This window comes from Marmota marmota, unplaced genomic scaffold, assembly GCF_001458135.2.
Source record: "Marmota marmota marmota unplaced genomic scaffold, marMar, whole genome shotgun sequence".
Classification (NCBI taxonomy): domain Eukaryota; kingdom Metazoa; phylum Chordata; class Mammalia; order Rodentia; family Sciuridae; genus Marmota; species Marmota marmota.
Window position 1 is genome coordinate 29868109 of NW_026000093.1, and position 14693 is coordinate 29882801.

General features: G+C 33.6%; 1 protein-coding gene across 1 annotated transcript in view; it reads left to right on the forward strand.

Moving 5' to 3' along the window:
- Zbtb10 (zinc finger and BTB domain containing 10) overlaps window positions 1-14632 on the forward strand; it is a gene marked incomplete at its 5' end in the record, with an annotated part of 37027 nt that extends 22395 nt beyond the window's left edge. The window contains 4 exons of the mRNA XM_015485717.2: window positions 4648-4746; window positions 8942-9118; window positions 9318-9490; window positions 9755-14632. Of these exons, the coding sequence (XP_015341203.1) occupies window positions 4648-4746; window positions 8942-9118; window positions 9318-9490; window positions 9755-10060 (755 nt within the window). The remainder of the gene's footprint in view (window positions 1-4647; window positions 4747-8941; window positions 9119-9317; window positions 9491-9754) is intronic.
- Window positions 14633-14693: the final 61 nt, after the last annotated feature.

A 14693-nucleotide genomic window follows, 5' to 3' on the forward strand; every position in this document is an offset into this window, starting at 1 on the left:
ACTTCTTATTCCTGTGTCAAAGGAATCATTGGTTTCCTGACTTTGAACCCACTTGCGTCGGCATTACTAGTAATAATTTGCTTGATGCTTTGGCTGGTTTTAAGTTACAACAGGCATCTGATATATTGATTCCTAAAGTCAAGCACCCCTGTTGACAAAGGCTTATCAACTTGTAAGAGCTCACCTATTTTTGAGATTTGTTTTTGATGTCAAGTAGTTGAAACTATTTCAAAAGATATAATTGAATATCTGTAGTATTTGTATTGTTTTATTTTTGAAAGGGAATTTTGTACATAGGAAGACTACATTTGCTGAGGAGTTTTATATTTACTTTCCTTGTAGGATTAAAGAACACAAATCCTACTACTTTAGGGTAGGAGATTTAAAAAATGCCTCTGTTAAGAAGTAGTTGAAGAAAAGCCTCAGCAAATCACTATAGTGTTACATGAATAGAAGCACCCTGACAGAATTGTAGTAAGAAATGGCCTCTGAACATACTTTAGAATAATGAGTTTCTCCCCCAAAGATTGAGAAATGTAATAGTTTGGATAATGATTTAAATTTTGTTTTTTAATTAGTGAAATACATTTAACTTTGTAGAAAAACTAAGCCACTAAATTTCCATTAAATATTTTGAGCTTATGGATATGTTTCAATGTAATTACAGACCAAGAAGTTGAGAAATTATTCAAGGTACTGTTAAACGAACTTATTTTAGCAATGCAATTTGCAAAAGACAGGATGTTGAAGTCAATATTTGGTATTTTTGAAGGTCTTTTATTTGCCATGCATTGTGATAAATACTGGGGAAATAAACCTAAGCGGTATCCCTGCTCTTAAGGAGTATGGAAAGCAGTCTGTATTTATTATTTCTGCATTCCACATGAACTACTTATTCATTCTTCTGACTTCCAACCCATTTATTCTAGGTAATAATCTTGCATTATACCTTACAGAAAAAATAGATGCTAATAGTCTTGAAAAAATATCCTTAAGTTATACAGCTTCATACCTGTCTCTCTCTCTCTCTCTCTCTCTCTATATATATATATATATATGTGTGTGTGTGTGTGTGTGTGTGTGTGTGTGTGTGTCTTGATATTTTCTACTTTCAAGTACCCACGCAGGATTGTGCTTCTGGATCCCAGACTTCTTAGGAATCTTACACAATTAATAATTTCTTCTAATAACTTCAGTGTCTTTAACTTCTCCCTTTCTTAGTGATTCCTGTTAGCATTTAAATGTTTGCTTCCACCTTAAAAAAATTTTTTTCCTATTTTTCCTCCCCTTCTGGTACTGGGAGTTGAACCCCAGGGCACTTTACCACCAAGCTATATCACCAGTCCTTCTTATTTTTTTATTTTGAGGTAGCATCTTACTAAGTGTTGGAGGCTTTCCAGAGCTTGCCATCTTTTTGCCTCAGCCTCCCAAGTCATTGCTATTATAGATGTGCTTCACCACATCCAGCTGTCAAAACCAATTCTGTTTCTCCCTCTTTTCTTTTGTAGCTAAATTTTCCAAAAGATTGTCTATTTTATCTGTTAATTAGTCGTATTCTATTCATAACCCTGGCCATTTCTTATTCCTTTCATTTGCCCCACTGACCTACCAGAATCACTCTTAAGATTACTTTACACATTACTTTAAAATGAAAGTAATGTGCATTTTTAGACCTCATCTTGAATTTAGGCACAAATTCTGAAAAAGTAGATTACCTTTTCCCTGAAAGCTTTTTCTTTTTCTAACTCATTAAATGCTAAGATTTTTCAATATACTTGGTCAGAGTTTCTTTCATGTTTCTCAGTTTTACTTCCCATCTGTATTCTGACAACTCAAAAAAAAAGATTTTTTTTTTTTTTTTAGTACTGGGGCTTGAACCCAGGGATGCTTAACCAGAGCCATCTCTGTAGCCCAGCCCTTTTTATTTTTTATTTTGAGACAGGGTCTAGCCAAGTTGCTTAGGGACTCACTAAGTTGCTGAGGCTGCCTTTGAACCTGCGATGGTCCTTCTGCCTCATCTTCCCTAGCCACTGGGATTACAGTTGCCTGGCAGACGTTTTGATTTCCAGCTTAAGCACCAAATCTTCAGTTTTATTTATTTAGCAGTACTTGGGTTGACCCAGGCTGTACTCTGAGTTAACTCCCAGCCTTTTTGTTTTGTTTTGAGACGGGGTCTAAGATGCCCAGGCTGTCCTTTAAGTTAGGATTCCCCTGCCTCAGCCTTCTGAGGCATAGGAACTATTGATATGTACTGTTCTCAGCCTTTAGTAACTATTAGAATCAGACTGTGTATTTAAGATTGCTGGGCCTCACCTCTAAAGTTTGTGATTTGTCTAGAATGGGGCCTAAATTATAAATTGTACTTCCAGCAAATTTCTGATGATGCTGGTTTAGAGACTTTGAGAACCACTGGGTTAGAGAAATGAGTTCTTTCACAGTTGGGATTCAATCCCAGGCTTACCCCTTTAATTCACCACCCTTATCCCAAACATAATTCCACTTTGTAGGTATGTCAGATTTTAATATGTTCATGGTAAACATCGATTATCTTCCCCTCCCCCTCCTAGGTTTCCTTGGCTACCATTGGTATATACTCGAAATTTCCCTGGAACTGACCTCTCACCCCAATATTCAGTCTGTTGCCAAGCCCAGTATTACCTACACAAGTGTCAAATTCATCCACTTTTTTCCTTTACCATTCTCATCTCTCACCTGGGTTGCTAAAATAGCTTTCTTAGTGATCTCCTTTTAATGTATTGCCCTCCTTTAATTTGTAACAAGTCATATCACATGCACTGTGTGTGTTGCTTGTTGCCAGAGGATCCAAACTATGATCTCCTATGTGCTAGGCAAGCACTGTACTACTGAGTTATACTCCCCACCCCTGCAATGCTTGGGTTGACCCAAGCTGTACTCTACCACTGAGTTAACTCCCAACCTTTTTGTTTTGTTTTGAGACAGGGTCTAAGATGCCCATGCTGTCTTTAAACTTATGTTCTCCTGCCTCAGCCTTCTGAGGCATAGGAACTATGGACATGTGCTGTTAACTCATTTTTTTAAGGCAAATGAGTTAACTTCCTATTTAAAGATTTTTTAAAATGCTTACCGTAGCCTGTAAGGATCTATACAATCAGTTACACATGCTTGACCATCATTTTATGCGACTTTTTTTTTTTTTTTTACAATCATGCAATCCTACTAACCTCTCAGTATTTCAGAATGAAATTTGGTGATTTTGGACTTCATAATTATACACTAGAACCATTGCTGTGTAGTGCTTCATTGTAAGAATATACAGTAATTTATTTGCCCACTGTAAATATTTTTGAATAAGTATCTAATTAGGTAAGAGGTTTTTTAAATATTTGTTTCATTGTTTAATCTTGCGTACAGACCATCAAGGATGGTTGATAACAAAGATAAATGAATCTTTATTGGGAAGTATAGGGGAGATCGTTCACAGGGACATTTTAAAAATGTCTTCACACATCTAAGCATTTTTAAAAATAGAGGAGAGTTTGGGACAGTTGGTATGATACTAGAGCAGAATCAGAAAACTATAAATCTACACTAAAAAGTCTGAAGTTCATCCTAAAATCTCTGGTGAGCCATCAAAAATGTTTAAAGACTTGTTTTAGAACAAGAAATATTAGGAAATTAGAAGAAGTATGAACATTTATAATTTGGAAGAAAGGAAGCCAGAAACTCATTTCACTAGTTGACTATTCCAGCAAAGTACTGAAGGTAGTGGAATTGAACAGATTTGCAGGAAATTTCATAGATTTGCAACCAGAAGTATTCATTTCATTAACATCCTTTTTTTTCCTTTACAATCCTATAACAAATCCTTTCCATATATTAAGATTAGTTCTTAAGAATACTTCTTTTCTGAAGTCATTACCTACCATTCTAACTTTAATTTACCTCTTCCACTTTTGAACCATTAGAGAAACACCAGTCTGTCTTCATATTTTTTACTTCTTGGTATAAGCAATAACAGGTATCTTTTTGGATGTCAGGCACTATTATAATAATATTTGGCTTGCATTATTATCCAGTTAAATTCCTATATCAAATTTATGATACAGTGGATTTAAATGAGGAAACTGAGGCAAGTGGTCAGGTAGGCAATAACAGTTAGGATTGGCACCTAATTGACCTTGACTCTAAAGCTATTCCTAACCAGTATTCTGTACTTACTGTTTGCGTGTTCTTGTGGTTGAGAACCACGTCTAAATCTTAAAAATTATCAGTTCATAAATTATTCAGGTATATTATTCTATCTCCTCATTCATATTGAGTAATATTTAATTAAATTTAGTACATCTAACATGATTTTTCACATTAGTTTTCCAAGTACTTTAAATAAAAAATATCAGGAACATGTTAGCATTTGTTGAACGAGTAATTTGGAGAGCATTTAGAAAGACAGCAATAAGAAATGAACAGTTCTCGCTGTCGTGGAACTTAACTTTGTTTTCTTCCGATTTGTTTTCTGTGCCTTATTGTGTTCAGTACATAGTACATAACCAATACTTGCACATGATCCTTTTATTTAATCTGCATAAAAATCAATTCTAAGAAAGTGGTATTTTGGATAGAGGCTATGGTGTGACTTGTCAGTAATATCCTACATGTTATTTTCAGATTTGGATGGTGCTCTACTCTCAGGGCCTGATGGTGATAGGAATATGAATGCAAATTTATTGGCTGAAGCCTGCTCTGGTCAAGATGGAGGTGATGCTGGTAGGTACAGTTAAATTTTTAGCAAGAGTGCATTTAGGAGGGTTTGGGAAGTGTTTGTATTTGTGTTTACTGGGGTCTACTACAGTTTCTTTCCCCTAAGTGTAAAATTACTTTCAGTCTGTGGTAATATTGCTTATGAGGACTTTGGAAATTTGGTAATACAAATTGATGTTTCTGGTTTTGTTTGGGGGGGCTCATTAAGAGTTTTTAAAACTCAAATATCAAAGAAAAGATGGCTTCCTGCTAGTGAATAAATGGAATAATAATTACCAGACTGGTACTCTAATGTATTTTAATTCTTTTTGATGCAAATATAATAGTATGATTGTTGATGGTTATAGAAAATGTTGATTAATTCTAAGTAGCAATATTTGTATTGGGAATACTTGGGATACTTGATGCATACAAAGATTCCATGATTATGTTACTAGTAAAATAGAGTTAAAATAAATGGGTTTCTCTGTTAACTAATAAAGCTAGTAGAAGAATGATCGAATTAGAGAAATACCTGTTTATTGATTCCAATAGAAATGATTTAAGATCATCAGTGGATGTTAAGCCACTATTGGGCTTGTCCCACTATGATTGGGTGAAAGATTGTTAGGAAACAACATATTCACATCATCTCAAACTCATCCCACATATTTCTTCTAATTTCAAAGGAGAAGAGCTATCTTTTGAGAGATCCAGGGAACAAAATAATAAAAGCAACTATTAAAACTTAGTATTGTTAACAATGGAACAAACAAATTGAGCTGATGCATTGCACTAGCTGTCACACAACATAACCTGTGTAGTAGTCTTGAAATGCATTTATCCTGAATATAATTGTGAAGGAAATAGTCAGAAAAATCTAAGTAAATCCAGCCACATAGCAGGTGGTCCAAACTCTATCATGTCATGAAATACAAGCTGAGGAACCACTAGATTAAAGGAGACCAGCTAAATATGCAGTATGTGTCTTGGATAGATAAGGGTCAAATAGGATTTAAAGGGGATGGCATTTGGGGAACAGTTGGAAATGTGGGCTATGTGGTATGTGTTAATATTCAATTTTAAATTTCTTGAATGTGCTATGGTTTTGCAGGGGAATAGTCTAATAATAATAGTTTAATAATCTGTATTTAGGCTTAAATTATGTTTTTGTGAGCTTTTTGACCACTGTGACTAAAAATCCTGAAAACAATAATTTTGGAGAAAGAAACATTTATTTGGGTCTCTCGGTTTCAGAGATCTCAGTTGATAGATAGCCAACTTTACCCTTTGAGGTCTAAGGTGAGGCAGAACATTGTGGTGAAGGTGTATGGTGGAGGAAAGCAGCTGGGAGCCTGGCACCGGGAAGCAGAGAGAAACTTCTTTCATCAAGGACAAAATAAATACCCCAAAGGAATACCCCAATGCCTTACCTCCTCCATCCACACCCTGTCTGCCTGCATTTACCCCCATTTAGTCTGTATCAGGGGATTAATGCACTGGTTAGGTTAAAACTCTCATATAACCCAGTCATTTCACCTCTAAACTTTCTTGCATTGTCTCACATGTGACCTTTGGGGGGGGACACCTCTTATCTAAACCATAACAAAGTACAAGTTTTAAAAGTGTATAAAAATGTCTGTGTACACACAAAAAACATGGCAAAGTTAAAATTATTAAAGGTGTCAAGGGTTATGGATCTTTAATTATTCAACTTTAATTATTCAACTTCTGTATCTTTGGAATCCTTTTCAAAGTTGATGGAAATGAGAGGACATCTAAGGGAAATCTATAAACAAAGTAGTTAGGAGGCTCTACACACAGTATACACTAAACAAAATTAAGTCAGTGGTTTTGAAGACATTTTCTCAAGGTGGTTTCCCCTGATTGTTGAAAAGTATTTTAAAAGTTTTGAAATTAGTAATATGGGAGTTAGTGATATTACTTTTTTTAAAGATTTTCTTTACTTATATAGACAATAGTTAATATTTATCAAGAGTATTTTATTGCACTTGCTTTCTTGATTCAGAAATCTAAAAAGCTAAGATTTCTGACAGTAGTTTTCCAGGTATTTTGGAGGAGTCAAAAATGCTAAATATATTAACTTTTCAACAAATAATTGGAGGGCATATATTTTGCACATTAGATATATAAAGGAGAGAAAAACTTCCTGGAGCCCCAATTTTATTTAGAAACATGGAACTTAAAATTGATAGATTGTGCTCTCACTGCCGCCTCACTTCAAAATTCTGAAAACTTTCTCCCTAATAGTAGTACATTAAAGTTAAATTATATATAATTATAGTTTCAGAGGCCTTTTTTTTTTAAATTTCCTCTCATAACCTCATTGCCTTTGTAGCTTAAAAGGGAGCATATGCTTGTGTCATCTGTGGCCTCATTGCAGCTCAGAAGTGGGGCCTTTCTTTTTCCATATTTTTTAATTGGTTGGTTATAATTATTTAAGGGTGGGATTTATTGTTACACATTCATATATGCACATGCTGTAATTTGACCAGTATCGTTTCCCAATATTTTCTCTTTCCCTCCCTCTTGTTCTTTTCCTCTGATCACTTAGAGATCTTTCTTTCTTTTTTATATTTTTAGTTGTAGACACAATATCTTTATTTATATTTAGTTGTAGACAAAATACCTTTATTTTATTTTTATTTTATATTTTTAATGTGATGCTAAGGTTTGAACCCAGTATCTTAAATGTGTGAGGCAAGTAAGTGTTCCCCTTGGAGGGCTTTCTTTTTAATTTTTTTTTAGTTGTTGGTAGACCTTTATTTTATTTATTTATACACAGTGCTGGAAATCTAACCCATTGCCTCACACATGCAAGGCAAGTGCACTACCACTGAACCAAAGCCCCAGACCCCCTGGAGGGCTTTCTTGACATCAAAAAAATGGGTGAAATAAGGGCTAGGGTTGTGACTCAGCAGTAGAGCACTTGCTTAGCACATGTGAGGCACTAGGCACCACATAAAAATAAACAAAATAAAGGTATTGTGTTCATCTACAACTAAAAAATATATTTTAAAAAAGTGGGTTAACATATCCCAAGGAAAAAAACATTTGGTAGTAACAAAGTATATTTAACAATATTTTAGAGACCTTTTTACTTCTTTTGGTATTGTTTCACCAAAGAGACATTTTAAGAAAGGTGACATGTCTGGTTATAATATGGTAGCATTTCTTTCTTTCTTCTTCTTTTTTTTTTAATCAAAACCATGTGGCATTCATTATAGAAAATTTTATTGCATATTGAATATCCCTTAAACTGAATGATTGGGATCAATGTTTAAGATGTTGGGAGTTTTTGAGTATTTGCTTAGACTTTACTGGTTAACAACTTTAATCTGAAAATCCAAAATGCTCCCAAATCTGAAACTTTTGAGCATTATGTTGGTGCTCAAGATTTTGGATTTGGGAACATTTCTGAAAGGACAGGTTTTCAGATTAGGGATACTCAACCTGTGTTGCTGCATGAATGAGCTATGCATATATATATCTTAGAAGATGAAAGTGTACGTTCCTTAAGTAGGAGCCTGATTGCCACGGAGGAACACTGAGGCTGGTATGGTTGAAATGGAGTGATAAAGGGCATGGTGCCAGGGATAAGACTTTGCAGAATAATGGAGGTCTTTTTTGACTTTTTAACATGAATTGAGGTGTGTAGCCCTTGAAGGCTTTTGAGTAGACTGGTGACAGGTTTTAAAAGAATCTGTGATTACCAGGCAGAGTAAACTCTCTGGAATGGTAATAGTGGAAGCCAGGAGACAAGTTGGCAGTCATTGAAAATAACCCCAGACAAATAAAATTTATTAAAAAAAAGAAAATAACTCCAGAGGCTAGAATTGATGGTTGATTGGACCTGAGTGGCAATAACTGGAGGATTCTGGATATATTCCTGTTGTTCAAAGATTCTTGGATTCAAGGAGTTACATACAAATTCCTGATGGAAAAAATCTAGAAGAAGGTAATTCCTGCCTGTGTTAATCCACTTTCTGTTCCTATAACAAAGCACCAGAGATTGAGGTATTTTATAAAGAAAAGATTTAGTTAGCTCACAGTTCTGGGGACTTGGGTATTTTTATTCAGCTAGTTTATATTAAGATGTTCTATCACTGCTTATAGGCTATAGATTGTATTTTGTTTTTTGACTGATGAAAGAGATCTTTACTGCCATCATTACTTCAAGCTCACTTTTCTGTTGTATTAGGTACTTCACATGATTTCAAGTATGGTTTGATGCCTGGTCCATCAAGTGATTTCAAGTATGGATTAATACCAGGTACTTCAAATGATTTCAAGTATGGATTGCTACCAGGTGCTTCAAATGATTTCAAGTATGGATTATTGCCAGAATCGTGGCCAAAGCAAGAAACTTGGGAAAATGGCAAGTATTGGTCAATCAAACAAATTCAGAATTCCTAAAGAATTTTTAAACATTAAAATCTTCCATATTCTAGGCTTTAGCAATAGCCCTATATCATTTACTGTTTTAGAGATACAGATAGAAGAAATTTTGATAGCAAGTCTTCTGTTTAATAATATATAATGAGTGCTCTTTAAATTTTTTTTCTTAATTCTTAAAGGTGAATCATCTCTAATCATGAACAAATTAAAATGCCCTCATTGTAGCTATGTAGCCAAATACAGACGAACACTAAAAAGGCACTTGCTCATTCATACGGGAGTGAGATCATTTAGCTGTGATATTTGTGGAAAGCTGTTTACTCGGAGAGAACATGTAAAAAGACATTCCCTGGTAAGTAACTTTAAATACAACTGATCTTTGAGATAAAATATAGTTATGTCAGTGATGTTTAAAGTATTTTAACAGTTACTTACAAATTTAAGGATGATTCTTAAATCAATTCTTTGTTTAAAGCAATTTATGTGAACTGATGCTCATCTTCATACAGAAAAACATTGGCATATTCACTCATTATTAAATGCATGATTTGAGTGGTTCAAATGCTTTCTATTTCTATACTATCCTTATATTGGATTTTTCCCCCCCTTTAATTAGGTGCATAAAAAGGATAAAAAATACAAATGTATGGTGTGTAAGAAGATCTTCATGTTAGCAGCCAGTGTTGGAATAAGACATGGATCTCGACGCTATGGTGTTTGTGTAGACTGTGCAGATAAATCACAACCAGGAGGGCAAGAAGGTGTAGATCAGGGGCAGGATACAGAATTCCCTCGGGATGAAGAGTATGAGGAGAATGAAGTAGGAGAAGCTGATGAAGAGCTGGTTGATGATGGAGAAGATCAGAATGATCCATCTAGATGGGATGAATCAGGAGATGTCTGTATGTCTCTGGATAATTAACTGACCTGCTACTATACTCCTCAAGGATGCTGCATTTGGACATAATATGAATCGACAATTTGGATTGTTGAACTTGAAGGCTTGCAAAATATGGTACATGCTGGATGGTAGTTATGTTGCTGTGAAAACTGTAGGGTCAAAGCCTTATAGCAAAAAAAAAAAAAATTATATTTGCACAGGACTATACAGCAAACAACCATGTGGTTGGATTACATGGAGTCCCCACATATTCAGTTAACAAAGTAAAATATTTTTTATTTATAGGATATACAGTAACTATTTGGGTACTATGAAAATATAGTACCTATCCTTAATAGAGCTTACATTCATGTGCCACTTTAACATGAGTGAAGAAAATCCATTTATGGAAGTACAGTGACAGTTGACCCAATCACTTTGTCCATCAAACCACTCAGGCTAGTTTGTACTAGTAGAGTTTTGTTTCTATTTTTATTTTTATTAATTTTATTTTTTTTAATACAGATTTTCAGTGAGGGGCTTTTTCAACCCCAATGGTTCTATTTTCTTGTATTTTTCCATTTTAATTTGCTTCATAACTTAAACCAAGTCTCTTCTAGTCTTAGGTATTTCTCAATTTTGTGCTGATGGGCATGTTTATAAGAACTGGAGAGGTAATTTATTGGAATGAACTAACTGACTTCCCCCAACCCTTCTTTCCTTTTTTTGACATGAATTTTACTACTTCACAAATGAAGAATGATGTTGCAGAGTTACCATGGTGAAGTTGACAAATACCACTAAAATGATTATGATTTATAAGTAACTTTCTCCTGCTGCTCTAATCTGATAAATGGTTACTATATGACGTTTTCTGACATGGTATTTGGTTTTGGGTATCTGTTACTTTGGCACTATTCTTGTTTGCCTCTTATTAATTTTGCCAGTGTACTATACCTCAGCCTTATTTGAAAGACAGAAATCTGATCAAAAAAAGTCATAGAAACAATAAGTAAAATGATTTGTTTTATAATTTATCCTCCATGTCCAGTTTGGTTAGCTTGTTATGCAATATAAGTGAAATATCAGGTTTTTACTCCTGTGCCCTCTTTATCATTAAAATTAACGCAAAATGTTCATTCTCTTTTGTTTCATACTTACCGGATATTGAGTGTTTCGAAATTATGGTTAATTTATTTTTCCATTCTTCAAAGTCACTACACCTTGAATATAGTCTTACTAGTCCCCATGATTCAACAATCTACAAATGTCTTTATTTTATAAATAAAGTTTTGAGAGGCTTTATTAAGTTCTTTAGGGTACAAAGGAGGTGATATATTAAGTTGTAATTATTAGATTATTTAGCCTGGTGATGAATGAATTGCTATATGTGGAAGTCTCAGAAACATTTCACCTATTATTAATGTGGACATTTATCAGGAGCATAATATATAAGATTGAGGGACATCATTTTCAGCTTTCTTTTAAATAAAAATTGAGTATATTTTCCTATTTTATATCAGGTAACTAAATTATGTTAGCTGTGTGGAAATTTTTGCAAAGATGCTTTGACAGATAAATTCTTTTGGTGCTCCATCTAATCAAAGTTGAAAAGTTGATTTTTTTTTTTTTTAAGAGACAAGCTTTTTCATTGTCTCTGATTTCAGTAGAATAATGGTTTAATGTTAGTGATGTTTCTGCTTGGGTAAATCAGAAATAAAAGGTTAGTTACATGGTAACTAACTTTTTGTCATCTTTATTATAGTTTCCTCATAACTATAAGCCTGACAGATGAACAGTTTTGGTTTGATTTTTTTGTTTGTTTAAAACTGAAGAGTACATCTTATTCTCAGTGTTCTAGACAAATAAGTAAAATGTAATTCTAGTGAGGTCCAAAGTAGAAATTAGTTGGGCAAAGATACTATGAATGAAAAAGTATTTTAAGCGTAAAATGTTCTGCTTTGTGAATAATGTAAGTATAGTATAAAGATTTCTTTCATCCCATTTATCCCCTTCCTTTAAAATAAACCATAGTTTACAATTGGTAGATCTGTCTATATATAAATATATATTAAAGAGCAAAGATATATATCTAAAAAAAATCACCTAAGTCTGCTTTATTAGACTATAGTTCACTTATTGCATAGAAACTGGACTTGGCTTTACATTCTTAATGTACTTTTACTTTTCCTCAAGATATGAACTTATTCTCTTGAAACTGAATTTCCTTTTATTACTTAAATCATTTATGTATATCTGGTAAATTATGACCAAATTTTTTGTTAGATTGCATACAGTAAATTGAAATACATATGTGGTACACTACGGGATTGTTGTGCATTTGTTTTGGTTTTAGTTGGAAACAAGGTGTGATGTAGATGGTTTGTTAATGTTAATTTAAAATATTCTAATTGTCCATTACCTTCAATGTTGTGTTGTGACAGATTTGGCTATATTTTTAGTCATCTGAAATATGATACTTTAAAAGTTTGTTTTTAGGTAATCCAAAGGAAAAAATGTTTATACTCTTGAATATATTAGCCTCAGCCTATATAAAAATTTCTTTGAAGTAAACATTTTACCAGAAACAGAATTGACAGATTTTTCTACTTGCCGTCTGCCTAACTTATTATGTTTCATGATCTCGAGGGACTGCCTTTTTCCCTTCTAGATCTTTTTTAAAAAATAGTTTTAGTACTAAGGTATACTACTGGACGTTTCTATTTTTTTAAGTATATTCTTTTTCTGACTTACAGTACAACAATTTCAGGAAGTTAATAGATACTAAGAACTTATGATTGGTCTTGAGGTAACAATGAAATGAATACTCATAATTTTGTCTGGAACTCTGGCAGAATTATGTGTTAAACATTTGGTGAAGTTTTCTCGTGATTTATATTTTAAATAAAAAATATTTTAGAGCTTTTAATTTTAATGAAGGGGAAGAGTTTAAACTTTCATATTTACTTTAGTAACAGGCCCTCTCAAGTCAAGATCTTATATTTCTTAGGATTCTGAGACAGTTACTTCTATATGGTCTCCTCTTTGTCATGGTTCTTGGCCCTTGTTTTTTTTGTTTGTTTGTTTGTTTGTTTTTATTCACTAGATAATTTTCTGAATTTTAGTAAGCAATTGAGAGTTTAAAAAAGAAACATAGTAGGAAGAGGAAACTGGACAGTAAAGGAGTATCTTTGAAATTTGTGATAGAGGGAGCTCTAGCTGGTTAAAGTTGAGTCATCCTAATGGAGAATAGTGAGCTGAATGAGTTAATTCATTTAAAGTTTTTAGAACACTGGAACTTACTAGTACATAATACATTTCAGTTTAACAATAGATGTGAACCAAAAGGAAAAATAGAAATAAAAGATGGTAGAAAGGAGGAAAATAAAGGATTAGGATTTGGAAATTCATTAGTATGATTTAGTATAAAAGGCCTGAAGATGACTGGAGTAGTATAATATGGGGGATGGTGTGATGAAAAATAGATTTTAAAAACAAATCTTAAAATTTAAAGCTTTAATAAGCTTTTGTTTGTAGGGTTTTCTGAACATAGCATGAAAGGTTTAAATTCATTTTTCTGAATAAGATTCCAAAAGCTACCAGTTTCTTTTGAGTGCCCACACTTGCCATTGTTCTGTATACATTATTTTGTGTAATCCCTATAAAGTAGGTGCTATTGTCTCCATTTTATAGATAAGGAAAGGCTCAGAAATTTAACGCAGCTATAATAAGAGCTGGGATTTGATCAGGTCTGATTCTGAAGCCCAAGCTCTTTCTGGGAGGCTCTATTGCTGCCTCATTAAACAACTTTTTTGTAGAATTCCAGCTCTTTAATGGAGTCTATGGAGATTTATATTTTCCCTACAAAATAGCTATGTTAGGAATTTTGTGAGTATCCCTCCTCCCGTCAATAAGCATCCTTACTACTCTTTCCTCCTGACAAAGCAATTGTTTAGTCACTTTGACTTAAATAAGACACACAACCTCAGTGTAGCATATATTATTAGTGGGCTGTGGCATTTTCATTTTTAAAAGAATGATTTTTAATCTGAAGAACTAGATTTGAGCCCCAGTTTTTGTGCCGTTCAGTCACCCGGATCCTTAAACTTAACTATGGTACATAATATACACACTTAGAACTACAAACAGGCATTTTCTTAGTCACTTTAGGATAAAGTTTTTTGTTTTCCTGCTGTATCCCTGCGTTCAAGTGAAGTTGAACAATCCTAAGTAGTATGAAATGTGTTAGGGATAAGCACACATAAAGATGTTTTCTAGCCCTGAATTTTATGACATTGTGTACTTAAAATTAGAGTACACTAGCCAGTGAGAACAAGATTCTGGGTTGAGGAGAGAGATGGTTGAGGCCATTATCAAATGGGAGAATCAGCATTTTAAACACTGTAAACATAGAACACTTTCTTCTGCCTGCTGTTTGTAAAAGCTCTCTGGGAAGATCTTTTACGAAGACCAATTTTTTAAAAATGTAATTTACCTACCTAATATAAGTGTCCTAAGACATGTATGTAACTTCCAAGACTGTTTTGTTTGTGTATTTAGAAAATACACAAGAATCTTTATCAAACCTAAAAATATAAACTTGTGAGCACTAAACTGCACCTGGCTTTGTGAATTTTATTGACTCTGGCATTTAATTCAAATTTCTTTGTATAAA